Below are 15,598 nucleotides of genomic sequence, written 5' to 3' on the forward strand. Positions count from 1 at the left end.
AGTTATTATTTACTAAGATGGGGAAATCAGGGATGAGGGAAGAGAAAAGGGCAGTCAGGCTGGCTAGTACATATCTTACAAGACTTGGAATTCAAATGGGAAGAAAATGAAGGGAACATTTTTAAGCCTGTGTGTCTCTGGGTCTGTGAGTGTGTGTGTGTACCTGTGTTAGAAAGAGAATGTGTATATGTATATATGTGTGAGAGAGAAAGTGTATATGTATTGTTCATGTACACATGTGCATGCCTAGGAAAGCATATATAAAGGTAGGAGAAGGCAGAATGGAGACGCTCTGGGAAGTGGACACATCTCCCATGGAGTAAAAGGGCCAGGACTCCGGCGATTGTGGAGAGGAGAAAGCATCAACAGAATGAAAACTGCGAGGAGACAGCTAGCTCTGTGGCGCCCAGTACCAACTGCTAGCTGCCAGGACTGGTGTCTCTGGTCTCCTGCATTGAAATCCTGAAGAAGAAAGCCCAGGAACTGATTGATAATATCAGTGAATGGAGACAGAAGGATCATGTACTTATGACCAAGTTCAGAGACAGCCTGAAGATGAAGGCGTGGGCTCTGACAGAGGAGTTGGGGAAGATGTACCAGATGTACAGCCTCCACAGCAAAATATCATTCAGGAAAGACTACAAGAATTTACCCAGAAAATGGCAAAAATCAGCCATCTAGAAATGGAGCTCAAACAAGGCTGCCAAACTGTAGAAACTGTGTACAAGGACCTATGCGTCCAGTCTGAGGCTCCCACTTGCAAAGAACAGAATTATAAGGATGATGAATGCTGATTTCTGCTAAGAGGCTTCCATCTTAACTCCTTCTCACCAACAGGAGTCACAGAGGCCACTGTTTGAGCCATGCCGATATTGTTTTTATAGCTCTGTAACCCAAATCAAAAGTCACCAATGATCTTTGTGCTAATTACCAAAGTGTGACAAGGTTAGACTCTGCCTTAGCAAATTCTTCCAACCCACATCTACAGTTGACTAAATGTTTTTTACTTCAAAAAAGGGGGAAAACATATATATGCACATAAGTCTAGAATTTGGAATCAAAATGTAGTAGAGACCCACCTTTGAACTTGGGTACCTTTGGAATTTGAGCAGCATTTAAAGCCATGAGCCTGAACTCAGTAATGAGAAGGGAACGGGTCTAAGGACTAAGCCTGCTTCCCACTGTTGAGAGTTGAGAGAAATGAAGAGAAAACAACAGAGGAGAGAGAAAGTAAGCAAAGGGAAAGAGGGAGACTTCTCTTAGAGTCAAGAGCAGAGTTCACGACTGAGAAGAATGTAACTCAAGAGTAAAGGAATGGACTGTGGTGTGGAGGCTTAGAAACAATTACAGGGAAACTCTTTTTGGAAGTAAAGATGGAGGGTGTGCATCTAAACTTAGGAAAATTGGATAGAGTAGGCTTTCGTTGTCAGTACTCATGCATCTGTAAGCATGTATGAGAATTCCCAGGATCAACATAAAAGCCTTGAGAAAAGAAGGCTGAAAAATGCAATCCTGTGGAATACAGATAATTATGGTATCAGTAGAGGCAAAGGAAGGAGTCTAGCATGTAGCCAAGAGGGCTGGGAAGTGGATCACATCAGAATCCAGATGTGATTCTAGAATCTAACAGTAGACAGAGTGCTACAGCCAGAGAAGCATCGGGGACAGAGGCCTCCCACACAAGATGAAGTAGCACTTCCTACTTCCTTTCTCAGGGTCTCCTGTCTCTACTGAGAAGTAACCCTTCAGGGCTGTTTCACAGACTGTAGGAAAGAAGTGCCCAGCTTACACCCAGACTAGTGGACTGTGTACTATTTAATACTTTTCCATTTAAAATAGCGCCAGCTGCCTGGTGCAATAACTAGTGTAATTATTTACTTCTTTTCTGTCCTGTTTTGCAGTCCTGGGTCTCATTTGCAGTCCCAGGTCTCATGTGTAGTAGTCAAAGACTCTATCACCAAGCCACATCCAAGTCCAGTAAGCTACCCCTGTGACCATGTCTCTTTCTCCGAGTAACATCTATCCCACATCACCCTGTTCTAACCTATGTCTTCCTCCGATATGCCATTGAAACCAACGTCTTGTATAAGGTCTGAGTCTATGCTTAAATATTTATCTCTTCACTGGCCTGGGAAGTCATGGGAAAGAGGCATGCTTTCATTCCTCTCCCAACCGTAAAAAAGTTCATGGCACAAAGAGTGTGTCTACCGAACTGAAACGTTTGTATACGCGAAATGCATCGTGGCTTCCAAAGTCATCTGAAATACGTCACCTAGGGTGGTAAAGTGGTTCTACTGTCCAAGTCTGATTATTTGTGTCATGAAGTTGGAGGTAAAGATGTTTGAATGGACTTGACATTCTCCAAGTCCCAACAGTTAGGAAGCAAAATCATGTAAGCTCACATGTAAGTCACTGATGCTAAGTCAAGGCTCTTCCAAGAGGTAGTATCTCTGTATAGAAAGAATGGTTAGGTAATTTAAAACTTTAAGTAATTTAAAGTTATAAACGTAGGAAAATCTGAGGTTCTGGGGAAAAAAACATCATTTTATCTAAAGCTGGCCATTGTAATGAAAAGCGCCTGGTCAGCTTTTAATAGTTTCCCGGCGCTGCCTACAATCACTGTCAAAACAATGATTCTAAGAATCTCAAAGAAAGCGTATGGCATAATCTCTCTGAAATGAACCTGCGATTCAATAGAAATTGAGAGTGGGTGTTTTGCTGAGGTCCAGCAACTACAATTAGGGAGTCCGATAGGATGGAGTGGTTGCTATCAGCAACGAGAGCTGGACAAAGCAAACATGACACTAGGAAAAAGAGGAGGGAGGTGGAAGAACAAACAGCCGAAGCTCTTTCATGGCAGGGGATCTCTTTAGACTCACAGAAACACCACTTAAAACTGCTTTCCATTTATGATTACAACCAAGGTAAAGTAGAGGATTAGTTGGAACACTCGGCATGATTGATGGGCCTTGACCCTTAGCCCCACTGAGTTCTCACAACCCGGCTATGGAAACACGCACAAATGTTTATTTTTAAAGCTCTCAAGAACAGTTCCCACAGCATTATCACTCCAGCGCGTTATTTACTTTGCAGGGCCCGGCAACAGAGAGGATAAGACGACCGTGAGCCATGTATGAGAACAAATTGTCCCAGGAATTATGACTGATTTAAGGGCAGCTAACTGGAGATGAATCGACTTCCCAGAACCGTGTATTAAGAAAGGCAGTTTTTACAGGTTGTAGGCTTTGGCTCACTGTAGTCTGGAGAGACATTTAAGAGTTTTTGTAAGAACGGGGCTGTAGTGGAGGGTAGCATTCAAGGATTACTAATTGACTCCCAAGATGGTGGGACGTGCTTTTTGGGGGAAGCTGGAACAGGACGGTTGGGGGTGCAGGGGCTGGGATTTAAAATAACCCCAGGATGATCTCTCTCACCCTCAGTTTCTTAATTTATAAAATGAAGATGAAAATACCTCGGGGACTTACTTGAGGCGAAAGGAGCTGACAGCTGTGAAAGCGCTCTGGTAAAAAAGACCGAGGCTCCAAACATAAAGGGAAAATACTGTTTCCATGGACCGGTTATTTCACAAGTGAGTCGGCTTTTCCTCGTGTTCATGTCTGAGACTAAGCAGGAACCTAATGTGAGCCTGAGTTCACAGTGTCTGTTGCCTGCACAAGCATACGTGTTTCTTCCCTCTTTGTCAAGAAGAACCCCTTTCCAGCAAAATCATCCTTCCTCATCCATGCAATCAGCTCCATGTTACTCTCCTGTCATTTATCCTACATCTCTGTAGTTTCTGCATGGCAGCATTTACATGTGTCATTGGTGTTCCTCTCTTTCTTTTCACATGTATTATAGTCCATGTTCAATATCTATCAAAAGTCATGAACTATGATCTGGTGGAGGTGGTGGTGGAGATGGTGGTGGTGGAGGTGGTGGTGGAGATGGTGGTGGTGGAGATGGCAGTGATGGAGGTGGTTGTTGTGGTGGTGATGGTGTTGGTTATTGTTGTTGTTGATGATGTTGTGGTGGTGGTGGAGGTGATGGTGGTAATGGAGGTTGTAGTAGAGGTGGTGGTGGCAGAGGTAGTGGGGGGAGTGGTAGTGCAGATGGTGGTGGTGATGGTGGTGGTGGTGGTGGAGGCGGTAGTGGTAGTCATGATGATGATTGTGATTGTGAGGATGATGGAATTGAGGAAGAACTGTTTAAAACTTAAACATCTGTCGGGGTTTCTTAAACTCAGCATCACTGAAATTTTGAACCACACAACATTCTACAATAGGGACAGTACTTTGTTTATTGAGGGATGTTTATCAGAATGTCAGGTCTCAGTAACGGATGCAATTAGTGATACAACTTCATTTCTACTCAGGTGTAACAACTAAAATGTTGGAAAATCACCTACAGTTAAGTGCAGCATTGCTGGGCTGGAGAGATGGCTCAGCAGTTAGGAGAACTGGCTGCTCTTCCTAGAGGACCTGGGTTCCATTCTTAGCACCCACCTGGGAGCTCACAACTGTCTGTAACTCCAGTTCCTGGGGTCTGGCACCCTCACACAGACATGCTTGCAGGCAGAACAGCAATGCACATAAAATGAAAGTAAATTAATAATTTTTAATAGAAGCACATTGCGTAGGTATAAATTGCTACTATGCTCACTGATTGTATTTATCAGAGACCCTAGGGTCTGTATTCTGAATACAACAGGCATTTAGTTTACTCAATGAAAAAAAAACATGAAAGAAAGACTGCACTGTGAGATCTGCAAAGTGGTCTTATATGATTTACTCTATAATAAATGCTTTTGTACTTGATATACAATATATTACTACCACATAAGCCCTTTTAAGTAGGTATATAGGTGTGCTAGAGATCATATTCTTATAGATACATGAAGATCGTTAGGTATCAGTGGCTTCTCCTAGAGCATAAGAATTATAAATATATGTGAGATGAGCCTATTGTTCCATCAAGAATGAGGTAAAAGATATTTTTAAATCTAGAAGTGTATTTTATCGAAAAATGACATTTCAGGAAAACATTTAGAAAAAAAGTTACATAAAAAAATAACTGCAACTAAAAACCTACAAAGATTCTGGGACTCTGATTACTTAAGAAAATACTACTCTAGTGAACACATGGCTCTAATTATAACTGTTTCACCATTTTGCCCAAAGTCATCAATCTTTTCATAGATTAGAAGTGGTACAACACTTCCTGATGGCGTTGAACTGATATTCCCAGTGACATCTCAGGGTGACTTAATGAAGAACGGATACTGGTGTGTGGGTGTGTATGATTTTGACTTTCAAAAACCTGCTACTCTTGACCAATAGTATGGATTCTGGTTATTAGAACACCCAAGGAGTCTGACTTGGAGACTCTCCATATGTATTCTTGAATCCATGTCAATTATGATATTTTCAAAAAGACCACTAATAAACACACTTAAATCTTTTTACCCAATCGGCCACGAACAAATGTAGAGGAAACAAGGAAGTCTTGGGGACCCTTCTAAATCTACTTCCTCATCTTTCCATCAGAGAAAGAGAGAGAGAGAGAGAGAGAGAGAGAGAGAGAGAGAGAGAGAGAGAGAGAGAGAGAGAGGGTAGGAGTCTGGGATCAGGAATTAACAGGGGATCTCTACTAAAACAATGTGTCCATTCAATGAAATGGGATAGACTTCTATTTCTGGCCACAGCAGCTCCATTGAAAACAAACAGAAAAGGTGGGTAACATTTGAGAAACTTCTGTTTGAAAGCAGCTGAGAGCTGAGGAGATCATTAGGTCATGAGCAGCCAAAATCGCAGACAGGAGTGGCTGCAGAGCAGAGGTCTGTCTTCTGATGGGAGGCCATGATGCTGGAGGAGACCATGGAGGAGTACACGGGAGGGTTTGAAGAGTAGAGAGAGAAAAGAGAGATGGAGTTTAAAATACCATCTCAAGAATGAACAAGAAAAAAAAATCCACATTCGGCACATACTTCTCCCTCTTAGAATACTCCAGGGCTCACCATACTGCTACTGCTACAATTGAGAATCTGGATATGGGGGCCACAGAGTCCCAGAAGATGTCTGAGTTTCCCAACCCTATAGGAATAAAGTGGTTGATAATGGGTGGCTGGGTAGCAAGAAGGGGGCCTGTTAGCTGATAGCTGGGAGGAAGGCTCATTATGGAATTTACCACAAACATAAGTAGAAGTTATAGCAACAATGTTGTGCTGAGAACAAAAGTAACTGAACTCCGGCCTGTCCCAAGACTTGAGAAATACAGCAACTTCCCGAGTCTCCAGCTAAGATTCCCCCAGGAGAAATTCACCTCAGAGCAGACACAAACCAGAATTAGATGGTGCCTATAAAAAAACAATCATCCCAGCTTGCCATTAAATTAAGTGACCTGCTTCCACTCTTTGTTCCTCTCCTTTAAGAAATGTCTCGTGGGCTGGAGAGATGGTTCAGCGGTTAAGAGCACTGAATGCTCTTCTAGAGGTCCTGAGTTCAATTCCCAGCAACCACATGGTGGCTCACAACCATCTGTAATGTGCATCCGATGCCCTCTTCTGTTGTGTCTGAAGAGAGCAATGGTGAATACATAAAATAAATAAATCTTTTTTAAAAAATGAAATGTCTTGTCTCCCTTACCTTTCAAGACAATCAGGCTATTGCCTTATCTACAAAATATTGCCGAGGACGGACCTACTCAAGGGTATGCTCTTACCAGGAAGGGCCCCATCTGACTGAGGTGAAGGTTGGAAAACTTGAGTATTTTGGCTGACCATGGGCTGATGGCCACACCCAGTAGCACACTTCCTCCAACAAGGCTATACCTCTGTCAAGTAGTACCATTCCCTAATGACCAAATATTCAAGTATAAGAGCCTATAGGGACCATTCTTACTTAAAGTGTCACAGTGGGTGTATGCACTTGTGAGTTCTCATGGCTGTGGATGCCTGCAGTTGATGTGAGGAATCATCATTACTCTTCCATCTTGGAAAATGAAGCAGGGTCTCTCAATCAAACACAGAGCTTGATTGCAGAGTAAATCTCCTTAGCCAGCTTGCTCTGTGTATCCAGTCTTGGCCTTCTCTGGATGGAATAAAAGGCAGTCTCCACTCTCACTGGATTTACTTGGGTTCTGGGTCCTCACGCTTCACTATTGAATGGCAAGAGCTTAACCCCTGAACTGTCTCTTCAACCCTGAAGAGCTTTTAGTAAGTATCAAGACATTGGAAAAAGACAGTTTAAAGTTAAAGGTCACCCTAACAGAAAAACAGTCCGGGTTGATGTGATTGCCCACTTGGCCAAAGCTAGAGTTATCTGGAAAGAGGAACTTTGGTTGAGAAAACACCTCCATCACATTGGCTTATAGACAAGACTGTGCACATCTTGATTGATAATTGAGGTGGGAGGGCCAAGCTCATCATGGCAAGTGTCCTGTTGTATAAGAAAGCAGGTTGAAGAAGCAATGGGGAGATAGTCAGTAAACAGCATTCTTCCATGGTCACTGCTTCAACTCCTGCCTCTAGATTCCTCCCTGAGTTCCTGCCCTGACTTCCCTCATGATGAACTACAGCCTGCCAACTGAAATAAAGCCATTCCTATTGAGTTGTATTTGGTCATGGTATTTATTTATCAGAAGCAACAGAGACCAAATGAAGATGAAAACCAAACAGCCTCACTAAGAGTTTTAAAAGAAGCCTTTATATTGTAGCAAGGGACCCCATAAAGCTAAGGTCTGAGTACAAGAACTAAGAGTATCCTGTTCCAGAGAAAAACAAGCACATAAGCAAAACAGGTTTGGGTTGGTTGGTTGGTTGGTTGATTCGTTGGCTGGTTTTTTGTTTGTTTGTTTGTTTGTTTGTTTGTTTGGCTGGTTGGTTGATTGGTTCATTGGTTGGTCATTTGGTTATTTGTTTGTTTGGTTAGCTGGTTGGTTGGTAATGTATTTGGTTGGTCGGTAATGTGTTTGGTTGGTTGGTTGGTTGGTGTTGACCAGGAAGTTCCTAGCTGAGGAGAGGGGAATGGTGATAGAGAATGCTGAGAACTGAGAGACAAATATTTGAAAAAATCCTCCCACTTTTGAGCTCTTGAAAAATTAAATCCAAAAATTAGAAAGGAGGAAATAACACAAATATAAGTATAAATAAAGGAAGTATAAAACCATCATACAATAGAAAAATGTCATAAGACAGAAAAAGATTTGTTAGAGAGGTCAAATACAATCAGTAAGTCTCTAGTAAGCCTTACCAAAAAAAAAAAAGTATCACCATTGTCTAGATGAAAATGGAGTTATTACCATTTAGCCTAATAGGAAGAAAATAACAGATCATCTTAACAGAAATAAAAGATTTTGTAAAATACAAAGGTCATTTATGATAAAATGTTGTAATACATAGAACAAGTATGTTGTTTATATATATTTAGGAACATACAACACACATATATAGTTGTGCTTTATATGTGATACTGTGATATATATCACTAGAGAGCTGGAGAGAAGAAAGAGAAAGGGGGAAATACTGTAATGATATTTTGATTTTAAGACTTTAGAATAAAAATGATGGCACTAACCTAGAGCCACCTGGGTAAAAGAAAAGGAACTGTCCGGATAAGGCTGGTCTGCAACCTTGTCTGTGATATACATTCTTAATTTTACGTTGATTTAGGAGGGACCATCCCACCATGGGCAGTGCTATAGAGAAAAGTAACCTGGCAAGCCTGAGGGAACAAACTAGTAAACAGCATCTTCCATGGCCTTTATCCCAGCTCCCTCAGTGGTGGACTGTGTTTTAGTCAGCATGCTCTAGAGTCACAGAATTTATGGAATGATCTCGATAGATAGATAGATAGATAGATAGATAGATAGATAGATAGATAATATTATATAGGATATATAATCATACTGCGAACCCTGAGAATGTACTAATTACTATTAAAAAAAGTTTTAAGTTGTAGTGTGCCTCAGCCATAGTAATTATGGTACCATACAAGAATGTATGTATGTATGTATGTATGTATGTATGTATGTATGTATGTAAAAGGAATTTATTGGAATGACTTATAGCCTGAAGTCCAGCTAATTCAACAATGGCTAGCTGTGAATCCAAGAATCTAGTAGTTACTCAGTCTTACAAAGCTGGATGTCTCAGCTGGTCTTCTATATAAGTTGAATCCTAAAGAAGTAGGCACCTATAAATGTTCTAGCAAAGTGCAGAAAAGCAGACAAAACAAAAAACACTTCCTTCTTCCACTGTCATCAAATACACTTTGCAGCAGATGGTATAACCCAGATTAAGGTGTCCAACAAGATCTGGATTAAAGGCATGTATCATCGTGCCTTAAGATCCAGATCAAAAGCCTGTGCCTTCCAGCCTTAAAATCTGTCTCAAAGGCATGTTACCTTTCTGCCTCAATATCTGGATCATAGGTGTGCCCTCCATTTCTGGATTGTAGTTCATTCCAGATATCGTTGACCATTGTGAATAGCTATCACAAGCTGTGATTTGAAAGTGTGAGCCAAATAAAGCCTCCCTTCCCCCCAAAACAAAACTGAAAATAGAAGTTCCCAAATCTGACTAAGAATGTCCACTGTCTCCTTCCATACACAGTAAGACCCTATTGTTGAACCACATACTTGAGCCATAGGACATGCAAATACCAAGCTGGTACTCATCTGGAATCTTTGTTCTTTAATGCTTATGATTAATAGTGATGAAAGGTGCTTTATGTGCTACAAGAAAAGCAAAGGAACTATCAGTCTTACCCAGCTGTGAACCCTGTGAGCTATTAATGACTGGCCTGGAAAGCCATGCCCACCAGAGCAATAGTGGCATGGATGTCATGGGAGCAACCAGCAACTTTATGATAAAGTTAAAGCCTCTTTGACCATATGAAATTTATTCCTGGCACTATGCCAGGGCCGCAGGCCCTGGGGAGACCTTACTACTATTAGTCTCTAAATGGTATAGTATTAAATTGACTCCTGATAACTTATTGTCATCATAGACGAGTGCATCTTCCAACTCATCAGAGACGCTTCTTTTTTGCAGTCAATGGAGATTAACAGAGAGACTCACAATTGGTGAAGGGGCAGACAAAAGGAGACTGCTGAGATTTCAATATTAAATAGAACATTTATGTCATACCCCTCTCCAAAGATTATGGAATAAGGACTAGGAAGACAGCGAGAGCCACAGGCAGTGGATAACTACAAGGAAACCACATTTTCTGGACATGGCAGGGAAGCTGCACTTAGAAACTCACAGTGATTGTGATAGTGTGCACAAGATCCATGCAGGATTAAGCCAGACTAAATTTCATCATGGAGTAGGGAGCTAGGCATGAAGTCTCACCCCTATCTGAGGAGCTATTGGTAATTCAGAGCTACTGGGAGACGTAGCGTCCATTTTCTTTAAGAGTCTAGCACCTTGTAGGTTGACTACATTCCAGTGGATGGATATACACACAAGAGTATGGGCAGGAAAAATCATACTCAGTAGATCATTTTAAAATTAAGACACAAAGTTGTAAGGACAGGGAAACAAGTGGATCTAAAAAGAATTGGAAGGAGAGTAAATATAATCAAATTATATCATATAAAATTTTCAAATAATTAATAAAAATAATAAAACAAGATAGAGAAAACTCTCTTTCTGTTCCATGTACAGAGAAAAGACGCATGCGTGTAGGGAATGGAGAAATTCAGTCAGAGACCTTTGCAAGACACAATAAAATACATCTGTACAGGTCAGCTTAGCATCATCATAAAATCTCCAAATGCCTGAGATAAACAGTTTAAAGAGAGGAGAGATTTGGTTTGCCTCAGAGTTTCAGAGGTTTTGGTCCATGATTACCCACATCACTTTAGGACTGTTTGGAGGTAAAACATCATAGCCAAGGCATATGATAGATAAGGCTTTGTGGTGGCTGAGAAGCATAGAGAAACAGAAAGAAGGGGTCAGTGTCCCAATTCCCAGTTAGGAGGTTAGACCCCAGTGACCTAATTTCATTCTCCTGTGCGCCACCTCTTCATGGTTTCAGAAACTCTCAAGAGTTGCTACAGGCCAATAGAGAAGCCTTTAGAAAACCAGACTTGGAGCAACAGTTCAGATCAAAACAATGATGAGGTATATCCATGTTGCATATGAAACTGTAAATTAATGATACCACTGGAAAATAGACAAATATGTGTACAACAGAAATGACAATGAAACAGTTATACATTTAAAAATATATATATGATCAAATTCCTCAGGGGACAATAACTCGAAATCACAGGGAGGTGCTTTAATTCTCTCACCAGAATTATAATAATAAAGGCTGAAAATGCCAACATCAAGAGGGTAGAGGAAGAAAATGACCTTTCACACCTAGACACTGGGAGTAGAAGTCCATACCACTAGTCTAGAGAACTATTTTGCAGAACAAGTCTATAACTGTGTTCAACCAAAGACATGTACAAATACAGTAACAGCCTTGTTCTTCATAATAGCTGACATTACACATAATTCAATGTCCGTCAATAACAGATATATCGTTGTATAATTGAATGTTAGAGCACTTCATGCAATGTGAAGAAATGGAACCTGCAATGAACACAATGCCTTGCTCAAGCATAATGTTAAGCAAATGCAAGAAGATACAAAAATGTTACACATTATATAATTATATTTACAGGAAGTTCAGTAACAAGAAAAGCTACCTAAGGTGATAGAGTTCTTTGCAAAGGTGAGATGATTAGGGGGATTATTGCAGTCATTTCTATATTATTCATATCCTGCTTCTTAATCTAGAGTTTCTTTGATTTTTAAAGCATAGTAGACTATATACATACCTATTTATATAGCTATCCCCAAGTGGGTGGTATCACGGAATACAAACTTTAAAGGGGGACACAGACGCTTACATTGCTTTCCATGCTCCTGCTGCAGTGAGAAGCAGCTCTTTCTGACACTGCTGTTAGTCTCAGTGTGGTCTCTAAACTGAGAGCATCTGAGGGAATCCGGCCAGGAGGAGTTCACCATTCCCAGGACAGATTCGCATCCTTCTTTTGCAGCCTCACAGAAAGATCTACAGGGTAGAAGACCATGCCTAAATACAAACAAAAAGATGGGGGTGGAATATTAGTGTCAATATAGAACAGTTCTCAAGACAATATTAAAGCTAACCCCCAGCAAGTTAACATAGGCTATTAACTTGTATTTCCTATGTACTGTCCACAACTTAAACTTCTGTATTTGGTCCTACAATAGTTTCAGACACCCAATTATAAGAATTCTGAAGATAATGAGCTAGTTTCACGATGGCTCATGTAGTCATTGCCTGTAGAACAGTCTATCCCAAATGATTGTTCTTAAGCTTCCTGTATTAAAGTATACAGGTTGACAAAAATGGAGGGAGGGAGGGAGGGAGGGAGGGAGGGAGGGAGGGAGGGAGGGAGGGAGGGAGGGAGAGAGAGAGAGAGAGAGAGAGAGAGAGAGAGAGAGAGAGAGAGAGAGAGAGAGAGAGAGAGAGAAAGAAAGAAAGAAAGAAAGAAAGAAAGAAAGAAAGAAAGAAAGAAAGAAAGAAAGAAAGAAAGAAAGAAAGAAAGAAAGGGAGGCCAGTATTAGAAAGAGCAAAAATAGGTGAAAGGGCATGCTGCTCTAACTTTTTATCTTTCCTTTGCAAAATCCAACAATCTCTCAGAAGCAAATAGAGAAAGTCATTCTTTATTCTCCCTGGCCTTCATGAAAACCTCATATATCAAGTGGCAACTCAAAATCTTGTGTTCTTTAAAAAAAGAGAGAGAGAAAGAAATCTTATCTGCCTTCTGTTTTGTATCCCACAGAGTAAGAAATGTGAGTCACCATCTGTCCATAGGAAAAGCAGTGATGCCCCTGGTGCTTGTCCTCAGCCTTTCTGTATGTAACCAAACACTCCCAGATCCCAGGTTTGCTCTGGGGATTTTAACTCATGTGCTAGCCATGTCAAGGCCGTGGACTGGTCTCCTCTCAAATGCCTGGTCTCTCTGCCTCACAGTATCTTATATCCTTGTCAGGCTCCACCAAAAGGCATTTCAAAGGACTTGCAGAAAACAGAAGATGTTTTCTGAAATGGAAACTTTGTTTGAGTCCCCTCAAAACAACAATTTCAGATGTTGATATCATAGAATTGTACAATATTGGCTCTGTCATAAACCTTCTCTGAGAAGAACAGACCTGTTAAGCTTCTGGGGCAGATTCAAATGTCATACATTTCTTACTACCAGCTTCACAATAGCAGAGGAGGGAGAGAAAGGAGGTGCATGAGCCTCCAGGCCTTTACCTATATATATTCTAACAATGTCTATTATAATAATATTATTACACATGTAATAAACGGACTTTTCAAACCCGTTGACCAAACAAGCTTGTACACCACACACCATTAGTTGCACAGATACAGAAACAGAATGTGACCTGCCCTCTAGCAGGTTATACTGGATCTGACATGATCCTTGAGAGCCTTTGAGGAGAGATCCGCATATAAAAGAAGTTCTCAACACTTACATTCTGTGTTAGTGATGGCTTCATACTCGAGGCACTGTCCATGCTGTTGGCATTCCCTGTCATGATTTTGAGACAAGATCTCACTAAGTTGCCTATGCTGGCCTTGAACAGACCTTGAACTTGTGGTCAACCTGCCAAGCAACTGGTATTACATGCCTCCACCACTGTGCCTCTCTCAACAATGACATTCTAATAAAAATAATTCAATTTTTTTTCTTTAAAAGTTGAGCTAAAACTTGGCAGTGGTGGCAACACACCTTTAATTCCAGTCCTGTGGAGGCAGAGGCAGGCAAATCTCTGTGAGTTCAAGGCCAACCTGATCTACACAGAATGTTCCAGGACAGCCAGGGCTATATAGAGAAACCCTGTCTTGAAAAAAACAACAAATAAAACAAAAGGCTATGCTAAAATTATCTTTTAAAATAATCTGTTTAAAATCAACATACCTGGGCTCATAGGGGCTCATGGAGCCAGAACCAACATTCAGGGAGCCTGAATGGGTCTAACCTAGGCCCTCTGCTTGTATATTATAATTGTATAGCTTATGTGGTTTTTTGGAACTCCTAACAGAGGGAGAGGGAGATGTTTCTGATTTTTTTTTTGCCTGTTTTTGGGACTGTTGTTCTCCTACTGAGCTGCCTTATCCAGCCTTAATATGAGAGGAGGTACCTAGTCTTATTGAAACTTGATGTGCCATGTTCAGTTGATATTCCAAGGAAGCCTGCCCCTTTCTAAAGGTATACAATGAATGGATGTGGAGGGGACAAAGTAGGAGGTCTGGGAGGATAGAAAGGGACGTAAACTGCGATCTGGATGTGATAAGTGAAAGAATAAATATAAAATATAAAAGAATAAAGATAAAAAATTAAAAAATTAAAAAATAATAAAAACTCTGTTTAATATGTAACCAAATTTAATACTGAAGATTGCATTTGAACAAGTCAAGAACATACATAAAGCATGAATTGGCCCTGATAGCCTTTCAGGAATATAGTAGTACCTTAGTCAGTGTTTCTATTGCTGTGATAAAACATATGGCCAAGGCAACATATACAAGAAAACAATTTAGAGATCATAATTTCAGAGGGTTAGAGTCCATGATGTTAGAACAAAGGCATGGTATCTGGAAAAGCTGAGAGCTCACATCTTGATCCTCAAGCAGAAGGCAGAGAGAGCTAACTGGGAAAGGCGTGGGCTTTTGAAACCTCAAAACTTGCCCCCATTATCACTCTTCCTCCAACAAAGCCACGCTTCCTAATCCTTCCCAAACAGTTCCACCAACTGGAGACTAAGTATTTAAACACGTGAGCATATTCCAGCATTCTCATTCAAACCACCATAGTTAGGTATTGTAGAGTTAAGAGTGGACAAGTCTCCCCAGTGGTTCTCAAATTTTTCTTTAGTTCTGAGGCTTCTTTTCCCTCACCATCCATGTCATTTTTCATGTACTGAAGTTAAGACTCTAACTTAGAAACTGACCAATTGTCATAGACTTTTACCCTCTACCATGCTCATTTCCCTAGACCCTCCCTCCCGTGGATAATCTGCTACTATCTGACCTTGAGCCAACAGTTCATTCAGGCCAAGACTCAGTTTCCCCACTTAAAAAGTGAAGGATTTGGAAGAGCTTGAGTTTAGTCTATTTTCCATAATTCTCTTATTATGAACATTTTGTAAGTTAAAATTCATTCTTAAGAGAAGTATTTCTCAGAGGAGCACTGAGGCCATGATAACCCTATCAGTCTTGCTGACCTACAAGAAATAACAGACATTTTTTTCTCAAGGCTTGAGCTGGGGATGTATAGAAATACTAAAATACCATTAGAGCATCTGTTCTAATATTAGTGCCTAGGAAAATGTCTAGAGTGTTTCTAAATAAGTCTTCTAAGAGGTGTAACCAACCAAGACCCATGAGTTTTGTTTGCATTGCTAGGCAGGGATATGTGAGCTGGGAGTAGAGTATTAATAACTACGAATCCTTGCAAACCGTGAACAAATGAGGAGCCATTTGTTCTTGTTTTGCCTGAAATTCAGCTGCCTGTGACGGGCAGATGTGTTTCACTTTTCATCACA

General features: G+C 40.7%; 1 protein-coding gene and 1 pseudogene across 2 annotated transcripts in view; one reads left to right on the forward strand and one right to left on the reverse strand.

The window, feature by feature from the left end:
* Corin (corin, serine peptidase) overlaps positions 1-15,598 on the reverse strand; it is a 214,384-nt gene that overhangs the window by 111,825 nt on the left and 86,961 nt on the right. For both annotated transcript variants that reach the window (XM_029477597.2, XM_021163653.3), the window contains one exon: positions 11,905-12,089. In XM_029477597.2, the coding sequence (XP_029333457.1) occupies positions 11,905-12,089 (185 nt within the window). The remainder of the gene's footprint in view (positions 1-11,904; positions 12,090-15,598) is intronic.
* LOC110295167 (synaptonemal complex central element protein 2 pseudogene) lies at positions 529-794 on the forward strand (annotated as a pseudogene).

The sequence above is a fragment of the Mus caroli genome, unplaced genomic scaffold (assembly GCF_978045245.1).
Source record: "Mus caroli unplaced genomic scaffold, Mus_caroli_1 scaffold_4, whole genome shotgun sequence".
NCBI classification, from domain to species: domain Eukaryota; kingdom Metazoa; phylum Chordata; class Mammalia; order Rodentia; family Muridae; genus Mus; species Mus caroli.